Genomic DNA, 13,229 nt, shown 5'->3' with positions numbered 1-13,229 from the left:
AACCAGTCCCATATCTTTGCAGGCATCATAGACGAAAAGTGGAAAAACATTGCGGTTGATCCCCTAAGTGGCACTGCAGCTTCACAATACCGACCATATTGACCTCGCTTCACCCATATTCGAGATGAGTAACATTGCTGGGTTTTAATAGCTTTGCCTTCCTCAGACGATTAAACTGTTCCCGAGATACAACATTGCATTTCGCTCCATTGTCGATTTTCATCATGATCACTTTATTGTTTACTGTTACGGTGGCCATTGGCTCACTATTCTGCACCTTTGGCCTCTCGTCCATGCTGCTATCGGACAAATGTGACAGGGGCTCAGTCTGCAGCAAATGTATGGGCTGCTTTGCCTGCTCTGTCAGGTTGGGATCTGCAGCATCTCCAGCGAAGGCTCTTGCACCCATGGCAGACTTGACCAAAGGCAGGGCACTTCTCTCTCTTAACCAAGTGGGCACCACCACAGTTATTACATTCTTGAATAAAACGAGCCGCAGGATCATTAAACTGTCTCTGCCTTGTTAATTCTTGCCTGGATTGACTGGGAGACAAGGCCTGAGCACTCCCAAGTTGACCTTGTAATGCTATCTGCTGCTGCCTTCGTTGCCTTGGAAACTGAGCTAGCACGCTATCAACCCCTATAGGGAGGTTTCACGGTAGTCGGGTCACGACCCATTACCCGTGCTGTTGCTACACTACGCCAAGTGGAGTACACGCGATGAACTGCACGTAAGCACTTACCAATGTTTCCAGCGTAGCGGGTCCGTTAAAACCCGCCAAAATTGTCAATTTTTGCGCTGTAAATAATTATGGAAATCGGGATAAGCGTGAGAGACATTTAGCCTACTTCAGAATTCCAAAAGTGAGGAGAAATGGCGGTAGATAGAAACGAGAGCTGAAAGGACAACAACAGCCAAAGTGCTTGGCGAACATTGGCCGTTTGCTCACTGCATTTCATAGAAACATAGGAAATAGGTGCAGGAGTAGGCCATTCGGCCCTTCGAGCCTGCACCGCCATTCAATATGATCATGGCTGATCATCCAACTCAGTATCCTGTACCTGCCTTCTCTCCATACCCCCTGATCCCTTTAGCCACAAGGGCCACATCTAACTCCCTCTTAAATATAGCCAATGAACTGGCCTCAACTTCCTTCTGTGGCTGAGAATTCCAGAGATTCACCACTCTCCGAGTGAAAAATGTTTTCCTCATCTCGGTCCTAAAAGATTTCCCCCTTATCCTTAAACTGTGACCCCTTGTTCTGGACTTCCCCAACATCGGGACAATCTTCCTGCATCTAGCTTGTCCAACCCCTTAAGAATTTTGTAAGTTTCTATAAGATCCCCCCTCAATCTTCTAAATTCTAGCGCGTACAAGCCGAGTCTATCCAGTCTTTCTTCATATGAAAGTCCTCACATCCTAGGAATCAGTCTGGTGAACCTTCTCTGCATTCCCTCTATGGCAAGAATGTCTTTCCTCAGATTAGGAGACCAAAACTGTACGCAATACTTCAGGTGTGGTCTCACCAAGACCCTGTACAACTGCAGTAGAACCTCCCTGCTCCTATACTCAAATCCTTTTGCTATGAATGCTAACATACCATTCGCTTTCTTCACTGCCTGCTGCACCTGCATGCCTACTAAAAGTTTCAGAAGTGATAAATCTGGCTGTAAATGTTTTAAATCGCCCATGGTTCTCAAGTGGGTTTTTACATACAAAATGAAAATGCATCTGAAGAAAAATTTACAGCCAGATTTATCACTTCTGAGACTTTTTAGATACCAAAGGAATCAAGAAAAACCACAAATAATGCCTTGCTGTTGATGAAATACAATGAGCAAACGCGATAATTCCCAATATTTTCAATTCCGATATCTGCACAGCCAATGTTCACCAAGCACTTTAGCTGCTGTTGTCCCTTCAGCTCTCGCTTCTCTTTACCTTCATTTCGCTTCACTTTTGGAATTCTAAATTTGGGTACATGTCTCTCACACTTACCCCGACTTCCACAATTTGTTTCAGCGCAAAAATTCAAAATTTTGGCGTTTTTTAACAGGTAGGAAGGTACGCGTTTCTTGCATTAATAACATATACTGGAAGTTACGGATGTCCTCCAGATGGATTGAGCGGCTCCGTGCATCAAGCCCTCTGACCCAGTGACCTTACGTGCAACCCCCCTAAACAGGAAAGTATCCTATCTACTCCCATGTTGGAATGCTGTGCTTGAGTGAGCGTTTGAGCATTGCGAATCGACAGCTCGTAATTCGCAAAGGAATGGGATTTTAAGCACATCACCAGCAGTCCGGAGTACCCCCAAACAGGCTGGCTGAGCGAGCTGTCCGCAGTCCAAAAGAGCTCATGGAGAAGTCCAGCAGGGCCAGGTCTGACGTGTTTTTGGATCTACTCAATCTCCGCAACATTCCACGTGATCCCACTCGGTTCGCCAGCTAAGCAACGCATGTCCAGACAGACCAGGACTACTCTTCCCGTTTCGAAGCAGCTGCTCCAGCCGCAAGTCTGCGAGCCGGAGGTGCACCGTAAAAGACTGACGCAGAAGGCATAGTACTACCGTTCTAGTTGTCCTCTCCAACCATTGTCGGAGGGCCAGGTGGTCCGTCTCCAAATCCAGACAGCGTATGACTGTATGGGCACGGTCAAGGCGGTGTGACCAGAACCAAGGTCTTATTTGATTCAATCTGGTGGAGGAGGTCTCTACAGACAAAACCAGACACATATCAAATCAGCACTAATGCCCCGAGGCGGGATGTAAACTGCAGCCAGGATGACAGCAGTGATCTCCCTCGGTAAGTGGAACAGTCGCCGTTGTCACAAATGTCTGGCAGTCACAACTGCCAGACATTTCAGGCCAGGGAAACATGTACAAGACAAGATTGCCACGTCCGAGCACCTCGATTGATCTATCATGAAGCAGGTGCCATCACCTCCTCCCTTTCCTGACTTTGCATTTGGCCCATACGGCTAGTGGGAATTTTGCTGTCATTTCCTGTTTGTTACATGCTGTGTCATTGCAAAGATGCATACAGAATTTTATGAACAACTGAATGCGAAGCTTACCGATATGCTCAGAAGGGTGGTTATTAGATGGATCATGTATTTTTCATGAATATAAAACAAGCATTATTCAAAATATCTGTTGAATATGGGATAAGTAATTCTGTTGCAGAATATAGTGCAACAAAAATATTTATCCTACATTCTGTAGACATTTATGATATTCCAAGTCAAACAAAATGTTTTAAAAAATCATAACTTTACCTCCATGTTCTCGTTTTCCTTTCATAACTTCATAAGTCATAGAAGCAAATGTAGGCCATTCGGCACATCGAGTCTGATCGGGGCGGAAATCCCAGGGGGGCGGGGGGGGGGCAATGGGGATGGGGGGGGACCATGATGATTCAGCGCGATGATTGGAGGAGGGAGGTGTCGGTCAGAGGCGGAAGTAGGGGGGTGGGACTGGGGATAGAGCTAGGTGATTGGAGGTGGGAGACGTCCTGGTGCAGCAAAGATCATAGAGCGGAGCTTGAATTGCATGCCCAGGTCATAGGTCACAAGCAAAACACACTCTCGACAGCCCTGGACACAGACCTGCGCCTCATCCGCAGCCAGGATCGATCCCGGGTCTCCGGCGCTGTAATTTCCACCGAACCGCCACTGGACCATCTCTGTCCCCACCCGAATGCCCCCAACCCCCACGCCCGGGGGTGGCCAGAGACGTTGGTAGTCAGACGGGAGCGGTGCCCCGAGGCCCACAGCCAGCGCAGAGATGCAGCGCTAATTCCAGCTCAACTCTGCCTGTCCCGCCAAGTTGACCTACAGCCCTGCCTGAACTTACGGGAACGTCGGCCCAGGTTTACAGCCAGCGCGGAGAAGCAGCGCTAGCTCCACGCAGGGCTCTTGCTTAACCTTTTTTCCCTGTTGCCAGCCGGGCAACCTCGGCAGGTGTTTAGGTTGCCAAATGACAGTTTAGGTGGTCATTTAAGATGGCTTGCATGATGCATGCGATAATGTGCTCGGACGAAGTGCGTAGTTACCAGATGGAATTATACTCAATGAAACATTCACATATTATTTCTGCTTCAAATAAAGTCACAAACTAAACATTCACCAATCAAGACATGATATTTCCCACAATGACATGCAGCAAAATTATAAGGTAGTATCTCAACTCTTTTCACACATTGCAATTAATGCAATTTCTATTAGTTCTTTCCACTTCCAAACAAAAATGTGGTTGAATTATTCAGCGTATGATCAACCTGTGTCAATAAGTCCTGGCCCATGATAACAAATATGCGTACGTATAGTTGTGAATGTTGCTCATTAAATAATTGATATTCCATATTATGATCATTGATTTGCCGTTAAAATGAATTCTGTAATAACGTGTCAACGGTAGCAGTGACAATCGAACACTGCGGTTTTAATGTTTCACGTGTTCACAATTTAATTAATCCATCTCTATGGATTAAAACAAATAATAACATTGGGAATTAAACATATTTTATTGCATTCCGTTATCAAACATAGTCAATGTTCGCTCTGAAGACATTTCCAGGACAATAGGGTCAGGGAGGGGGGTGTGTGTTAATCAGTGCGGGGTGGATAGATGGCAGGGGGGGAAGGGGGGTTAGAAGGCAGTCGGTGCAGAATGGATGGATTGAGGCAGGTGAATTAGTACATGTTGGTTGGAGTAGGTAAAATTGTGAGGGGAGAGCACGGGGGATGTCAGTGATGTTGAATGGGGGGGTTCAGTACGGGATGGATGGGGTAGGCAAAAGTGCTGGAGAAACTCAGCGGGTGAGGCAGCATCTATGGAGCGAAGGAAATAGGCAACGTTTCGGGTCGAGACCCTTCTTCAGACTGTTCCCCCATTCTTCTTGAATGGGAGGATCAGTACAGGATGGATGAGGGGGGGGGGGGGGATCAGCGCAGGATGAATGGGAGGGGGGGGGGGTCAGTATAATGTGGATCAGAGGGTCTGTGCAGGATGAATGGGGGATCACTACAGGATGAATGAGGGGAAGGTGCAGGGTAAATGGAGGGTGGGTCAGTACGGAATGAATGCGTGGATTAGTACAGGATGGATGGGGGATCAGTACAGGATGGATGGAGAAGTGCAGGATGGATGGGAAAGGGATGGAGAAGTGCAGGATGGATGGGAAAGGGGTAAGTACAGGGTGAATTGGGGAACCAGTGCAGGATGGATGGGGGGGGGGGGGGGGGGGGGGGGGAGGTGGCGGCAGGAGAATCAATGCGAGGTGGATAGGGTGATCAGCGCAGGATGAATAGATTGGGGGGGGGGGGGGGGGGGATGGGGAGGGGAGCACAGGGGATGTCAGTGAGGACTGAATAGAGGCGGGAATGGGGATCAGTGCTGGATGTAGAGGAGGGGTCCCAGGATAAGGGGGGGGGGGGTGGAGGAGGCGTACAAGAGAGAGAGAGAGAAGGGGGGCGAGGTATGGAGGAAGGAGGGTCAGCGCTCCTCGGACAACATCGCCCCGCTGCCTTGGCCGTTGGGAACTCCTCGCCACCGCCTCCCTCCTCCGCCAGCCAACGGGGCGGAGCGGTGCAGCTCAAAGATCCTATAGCTATAGGGTCTATGGTGCAGCTGCTTCAGAAGTGTCGGAGCGAATGACGGGCGCTGAACAGCGAGCGACAGCGGCTCATCTCCTCCTCCACCCGCACCCCGCCCGCCCTGACAAGGGCCGCTGCTTGCAAACCCGCGCTTTCAATACAAACCCTCCCGCACGCCGAGGCCGGGAGGAGGGAGGGAGGGAGGGGGAGGCCTCGGCGTGCGGGAGGGTTTGTATTGAAAGCGCGGGTTTGCAAGCAGCGGCCCTTATCAGGGCGGGCGGGGTGCGGGAGGAGGAGATGAGCCGCTATTCTGGGCCCGTCATTCGCTCCGACCCTTCCTCACCCCGCACCTAGAATGTTTCCCACGCAATACAGCCGTCACCACCGACACAAAACGTCGCGTTCTTTTGTCCAGAGATGCTGCCTGACCCGCGGAGTTACTCCAGTTTTTTGTGTCCATCTTCGGTACAAACCAGTATCTGGTTGCCAAGCCGGGCAAAATGACTCGGTGTTAAGTTGCCCGGCGGCGCTTTGAGTGGTCAATGGCACCCGGGCAACCGTCAATTTCGAGCCCTGTCCACGGTTCTGGACTGGTGTCCCGTCAGTCCAGGCAGGGCTGTAGGTTTACCCGGCGAGACGGGCAGAGTTGAGCTGGATTTAGCGCTGCTTCTCCGCGCTGGTCGTAAGCCTGGGCCATCGTTCCTGTAAGTCCAGGCAGGGCTGGTTGGTTAACAGGCAGAGTTGAGCTGGATTTAGCACTGCTTCTCTGCGCTGGCTGTGGGCCTGGGGGCACCACTCCCGTCTGACGTTAGGATTATTTAAAACTCCAAACATTAAGATAGACACAAAGTGCTGCAGTAACTCAGATGGTCAGGCAGCTTCTCTGGAGTTAAAGGATGGGTGACGTTTCGGGTCGGGACCCTTGTTCAAACAGGAGGAAACCTACATGGTCAGAGGGAGAATGGGTAAACTCCACACAGATGGCACCCAAAGTCAGGATTGAACCCGGGTCTCTGGCGCTGTGAGGCAGCAGCTCTAATGGTTGACGTCTGAAGAAGGGTCCCGACTAGAAACGTCACCCATGATTTTTCTCCGTATGATTCCACGACATTGGTGGCAAACTAACTTTCCAGAAACTGAATGGTATGCATATAATAATGTAGCAATTCACGCTTTATAAACTATCTTGATTGTTAGTAATCACATTCAATTTTACAGGTGGGGGGGTGTGGGCTGTGTGGGGTGGGCTGTGTGTGTGTGTGTGTGTGTGTGTGTGTGTGTGTGTGTGTGTGTGTGTGTGTGTGTGTGTGTGTGTGTGTGTCTGTGTGTGTGTGTCTGTGTCTGTGTGTGTCTGTGTCTGTGTCTGTGTCTGTGTCTGTGTCTGGGTCTGTGTGTGTGTGGCCGCCAAGAAATCGTGTGACCCTGGTCCCCCCCATGTTTTGATAGCGATTTCCGTGCCTGAGTCTACTTCATCATTCAATCATGGCTGATCTATCATTCCCACTCAACTCCGCTCTCCTGTCTTTTCCCCGTAACTGTCGACACCCTTACCAATCAAGTATCTGTCAATCCCAGCCTTAATAATACTCAATGATTTGGCCTCCACATCTTTCTAAGTGGTTACCCTACAATTGCATTCCACAGAACTTTATATGCAACTGCCATGAGAAAAAAGGAGAAATCCAGTCCCAACACCACCACTTTGTGCTTTGAGACCATCAGTGCTCAGGGTGATTAGTTTTCTGACGTACAAGCTCCTTAGAAGATATAAGGTCATAAGTGATAGGAGCAGAATTATGCCATTCGCCCCATCAAGTCTGCTACGCCATTCAATCATGGGTGATCTATCTCTCCCTCCTAACCCCATTCTCCTGCCTTCTCCCTACAACCTCCGACACCTCTACTGATCAAGAATCTGTCTATCTCTGCCTTAAAAAATCCATTGACTTGGCCTCCACAGCCTTCTGTGGCAAAGAATTCCACAGATTTACCACCCTCTGACTAAACAGATTCATCCTCATCACCTTCCTAAAGGAACGTCCTTTAATTCTATAACAAAATATTTCAGAAAATGAGAACTTCAAAATATCTAAACGGACTCTTTCCATCAATGTTAGTGAACAGTAAACTCTTTGGGTTTTCATTAAATCACTTATTTCATGCAATGGCTCTGCACTGAGCTGCAAGAAAAATGGTGTCCAAAATCAAATGCTCATAATATTGTCGCAATGCCATAATGGATTAATGATTCGTGGAGCTAGTTGGGAAGTAAGACTTGAAGTATTAAAATAATTTTACAGAAATAATTGTTGATTTCCCAATCTACCAATTCAGACAAGGTCACCTGACCCCCAAATATAATGTTAGCAGCAGTTTTCTATTTAAGCTTCAGCAAAATGCTAAGTATATTTTTTGCCTTATGTTTGAATATTATGTGAAACATGATAACATACCACAACACTGCCGCCCTCGGCATAAAATTAAAATTAAGAAACCAAATTATTTCAGCAGGATTGTCTCAATGAAGCATAACTTCATTCCTCTTTCGTCCTTTTCACCAATGCGAGTGAACATCAGTTCACAGAAAGGGCATGCGTCCCCTCGGATGAGATCATTTTGGTACAACTGCTGAGTTAGACAGCAATTTATGGAAGTATCTTGCGATTTCCCATTCACTGTCTAATAAGTCTTCACAATTTTGTTAACCTTTTGAATCATAAGGTTTTCTCTTGACAGAGAGCAGAGGTTATGAAAAAGATATTGGCCTTATTATGACCCATCACATTTATTCCCCTAGAACTTTTCTTATAGATCATAGGCCCCAGAAGCATTCCTTAAAGTTTTTGGGTCTTCAAGATTCAAGAGAGTTTATTGTCATGTGTCCCTGATAGGACAATGAAATTCTTGCTTTGCTTCAGAACAACAGAACATACCAGGCATGACTACAGAACAGACCAGTGTGTCCATATACCATTATATAAATATATACAAACATGAATAAATAAACTGATAAAGTGCAAATAAACAGATAATGGGTTATTAATGTTCAGATTTTGTCCGAGCTGAGTTTAATAACCTGATGGCTGTGGGGAAGTAGCTATTCCTGAACCTGGACATTGCAGTCTTCAGGCTCCTGTACCTTCTACCTGAAGGTAGCCGGGAGATGAGTGTGTGGGCAGGATGGTGTGGGTCCTTGATGATACTGCCAGTCTTAACGCATGAAGCCAATTTTAGCTTCCGTTCGAGTATCTCAACACACATAGAATTATTATATTAGCATCCGCTCATGGTACTGCCGATGTCACGTGAAAATGAAATTTAATTTCTATTTTTGTCAGTAAGCCAGCTATTGTAAATTTGTCATTTAATAACCGATACCCAATTTAATAAGAAACATTTAGTCACTATTTCTTACTTTGAGACAGAAACAATGCATCTTACCTTCGCCAATCATTACAACTCCAATGGACATGCCCATGAACTTGCTCTTTGTCCATACATGAGTGTTTGCACATATGTTTTTCTCTTCGCACTCGACATAAAATCCTGAGACAGGTGGATGATGAGACACCTGTTCTGACACAAATCTTAAAAGATAGTCTGCTTGGCCTCTTTCCTCTGAACCACCGGAGCACTCTGTCGTTTGCCAGCAATCCGGTGATGAGCTGCTACATGATTTGCCACTTGTGTTTCTCGGTACATTCCATGAGCAGTGAAATGTTTCACCAATAATTGGATTGTACGGTTTCTTGGCCACAGCTCCTTTACGCCCTTCGTGGAATGAGGTGAGGTAATACTCGACAAAGCGGATCATTCTCTCTTCAGGATTTGCACCATCCGTGATGGCAATGAAGAGATCTGGGTGGGACATAAAGTCTGCATACATCTCCAGTAACGAACGTTTCTCCAGAATAAAGGTTGGAAGAACCACCTACAGGGGAACCAGAAAAATAAACTTTTATATGCACCCTTCATAAGCATTCAATTTTGGTAAAATTGTTACTAAATGATATCCGACAACTAACGACACTTCGCAAGGTAATTATAGACTAGGAAAGTTAATTAGTTTATTCCAACATTTCACTGAAGTGCCATTACTAGCTGCAATAAAGTTTCATTGCAAAGTCCTTCAGAAATCAAGTTAAACCCCTGTCCCACGGTACGAGTTCATTCCAAGAGCTCTCCCGAGTTTGCCCTGATTCGAACTCGGAGATTTACGGTAATGGCCACTCGTCGGTACTCGGGGCTCTCGTGGACATTTTTCAACGTGTTGAAAAATCTTCACGAGTCTTCCCGTGCTTACCTGCCGTTAGCGAGTCTTCCCGAGTACCTGCCGTTAGCGTAACGAGCCGCTAAGAGACGTCCCCGAGCTCCGATGTACCCGCTACGTTCATTCTCCGTACTTACCACGAGTTTGAGATTTTTTTAACTCAGGAGGGCTCTTGGAATGAACTCGCACCGTGGGACAGGGCTATTAGAAGTCCAATCAGCTCAACATGCTATTTCCTTGAAACAGTGAACCAGTTCACCCACTGGTTTCTGCCCATGGACGCGAGTTTGAATACAATAAACCCTTGTTATAACGGACCACAGAGGGGGAGGAATGGTGTCCATTATTGCAAATTGTTCGCTATAACCGAATAAGGTATTATCATTGTATGTAGTTGAAACAAAGAACTGCAGTTGATGGTTAATACACAAAAGGACACAGAGTGCTGGAGTAATTCAGCAACTCAAGCAGCATCTCTGGAGAACAAGGAGAGATGCATCAGGACCCTTCTTCAGGCTGATACGGATTGCTGTTATCCCAGCACCATGTGTCGTTTCACCTTAAAACTAGCTGCCGATGCCACTAGTCTGCACCAACGAGCCCTTCTTCACCGGTTGATGCGCCTGTTGTTGCAGCTTACATTGTAGTCCCCGTCAGGTTGCCTCTACCGACAGGACACACTCGGTCACCGTGAGGTTTCCCGCACCACCACCGACTCCTCCTCTATCTCCCCCACAGTCACCGACATCTTCCCAGGTGGAATATATCAGCAACTCCAGGGGGGAGAGAGGACAAGGCGGTGGTGGAGGGTGGGGGGGGGGAGACGAGGTTGAGTGGACAGAGCGATGGTAGGAGGAGGAGGAGGCAGATGTCGTGGAGGAGGGGAGAGGCTGAGTGGACAGAGCAGCGGGAGAAGGTGGAGGACGTGGTGAGAGGCTGAGTGCACACAAGCGACGGGAGCAGGAGACGGCGGCAGTGGTGGAGTGGACAAAGCGATGAGAAACGGAGAAGGCAGCGTTGGAGGGAACAGAGGCTGAGTGGACAAAGCGATGGCCAACAGAAAGAAGCAGCAGCTGGTGAGAGGGGAGGGAACCCCACAGTGACCAAGCTACAATGTGAGCTGCAACAACAGTGCTGTCAACCGGACGGTGGGTGAAGAAGGGCTCGCTGGTGCATCTTGTAAGCTGTGTGTGGCGTAGAAGCCAGGGCTGCAAGTGGACGGAAGGCGGCGCGAGCCAGGGGTGGCGTCGGCAGGTCCATCCACAAATCCGGTCCGTTATAAAGAGGTCCGTTAAACAACGGTTTAAGTATATATAAAATTTATTTTGGAAATAGGGTTTTGAAGCTACTTTCATCAAACTTGCAAGAAATACATTCTATTCCTTCAACTGATCTCTTTTAGAGATCTTAAGAGGTCTTGATTATAGACCCCTGCTGATGGAAATCTTTGTATTTATGTTATTTCTTCAAACACAAAAGTTGATTCTAATTTTAATACAATCTGTTTGTTTATATTTCCTACACCACTAACAAGACCTCAAAAAAAAAATTCTTCATAAAATATAGAATAAAAAATGTTATCAGTTAATATGTTGGAATACATCCCCAAACTTGTATGGAATAATGTGTAAAATACACATGGAAATAATGTATATACAAAATAATAATTTTCCTTCATTGGATATATTTGTTTAGCCTACAATTGTAAAAATTGTGAAATACTCAATGTCAAAATATTGATGTACTCACATTTTGTGGCCTTTTGATCAAAACAAGAATAATATAAAGCATTTTATTGAAAAATAATTTGTGCAAAAGTAATTGAAAGTAATACATGAATTTGTCTTCTCCATTCCAGATTAATTCACCAAAAGTTCTCAATAAATTATTGGAGTTATAGATAGTGGGGAAAACATCTAATACACAGCAGGATATAAATTATTTGGAAATGTCTGCAGAGAATAGACAGAGGGAGTGTAATCCAGACAAGTGTAAGTTGCTGTATTTTGGGAGGTCAAATGCAAGAGAAGAGGATAGAAATGACAAACACCAGTGGGCATAGGTCTAAGGTGGGACTGGGATAGTTTGGATAGATGTGCACGGCGAGTTTGCTTTTTAAACAGAGAAAGTGGGAGGTGCCTGGAACATGCTGCCAAGGGAGGTGGACATCAACCGATATGGACATCAACATCTTAGAAGGATTGAGACACTTCAACAGGCTGGCAGATAGGATTAATTACAGCAGATATACTGATCAAAGTGTTTGCTCCTATGCTGTACTGTTCTATCATCCTCTCGCAAAATAAATTGATTAGCAACTGGAGAGAATTGTGCAGGAAGAAACTGTAGATGCTAGTTTAAACGGAAGATAGACACTAATAGCTGAAGTAACTCAGCGGGACAGGCAGCAACTCGGGACAGAGACCCGAAATGTCATCCATTCCTTCTCTCCAGGGTTGCTGCCCGTCCCGCTGAGTTACTCCAGCTTTTTGTGTCTATCAACTGGAATTAATTCACAGGTCTGAATTGCGAAGCTACAGGTACCATTCTAGATTGTCTGGTACGATTAACATAAATAATTCCCTATCTGCAAGGATTTGAGATTCAAATGTGCATGAAGGTACACAAAAATGCTGGAGAAACTCAGTGGGTGCAGCAGCATCTATGGAGCGAAGGAGATAGGCAACGTTTCGGGCCAAAACCCTTCTTCAGACTAGTGCATGAATATTGGAGCTGATTATATTTGAGATAGGCAAAGTAATGCAAGCAACATTTTTCTGATCTTGAAAGCCAGTGGTTTGAACGATTGAAAAATAAGGTGTGAAATTACTAGTGCAATCTACAGATTTGTTAAAATGCTGCGGAATCTGCACATATTCTGGCTACAGATGAATTAATATCATGAAGAAGTTTGGCTGCTTTTATGTGATTTTTTCACACAATTCTTGGCTCTCAAGAATGGAATACTGTTTGTCACACATGCTTTTTTCTTCAGAACAAATCAGGAGAAAAGTTCATTGAAATTAGCAATCGGTCACGGCCAAAGGGCCCAACTCCAATCAGCTCACAATTTCCACTCTGTAGGTTCCTCAAGCAGAATATGAGATGTGGTTCTTCACGTTTTTAATTACCACATTAATCAGGAAAGGAAATTCACTTCATGTGAATATAATTCATTGTACTTAAAAAAAGTTATAAGACAGGTCTCAAAAGATGCAGCAAGCAGATTACATGGTAACTTTCCTAAATGCATTTGAACAATACTTGGCAGACGGGATTCGAGGATGGTGTACTGCCTTCCTGGTGCCAGGATCCAGGATGTCAAGGACAGAGTGCAGAAAATCCTCAAGGGGGAAGGTGAAC

The 13,229-nt window shown here is 46.1% G+C and overlaps 1 protein-coding gene across 2 annotated transcripts in view; it reads right to left on the bottom strand.

Annotated features, from left to right (window-relative positions):
• The window catches only part of osbpl11 (oxysterol binding protein like 11), a 97,684-nt gene that overhangs the window by 21,053 nt on the left and 63,402 nt on the right, over window positions 1–13,229 (bottom strand). For both annotated transcript variants that reach the window (XM_033023686.1, XM_033023687.1), the window contains one exon: window positions 9,038–9,527. In XM_033023686.1, the coding sequence (XP_032879577.1) occupies window positions 9,038–9,527 (490 nt within the window). The remainder of the gene's footprint in view (window positions 1–9,037; window positions 9,528–13,229) is intronic.

The sequence above is a fragment of the Amblyraja radiata genome, chromosome 7, assembly GCF_010909765.2.
Source record: "Amblyraja radiata isolate CabotCenter1 chromosome 7, sAmbRad1.1.pri, whole genome shotgun sequence".
Lineage (NCBI taxonomy): Eukaryota > Metazoa > Chordata > Chondrichthyes > Rajiformes > Rajidae > Amblyraja > Amblyraja radiata.
This window is presented reverse-complemented; position numbering and strand designations above follow the sequence as displayed.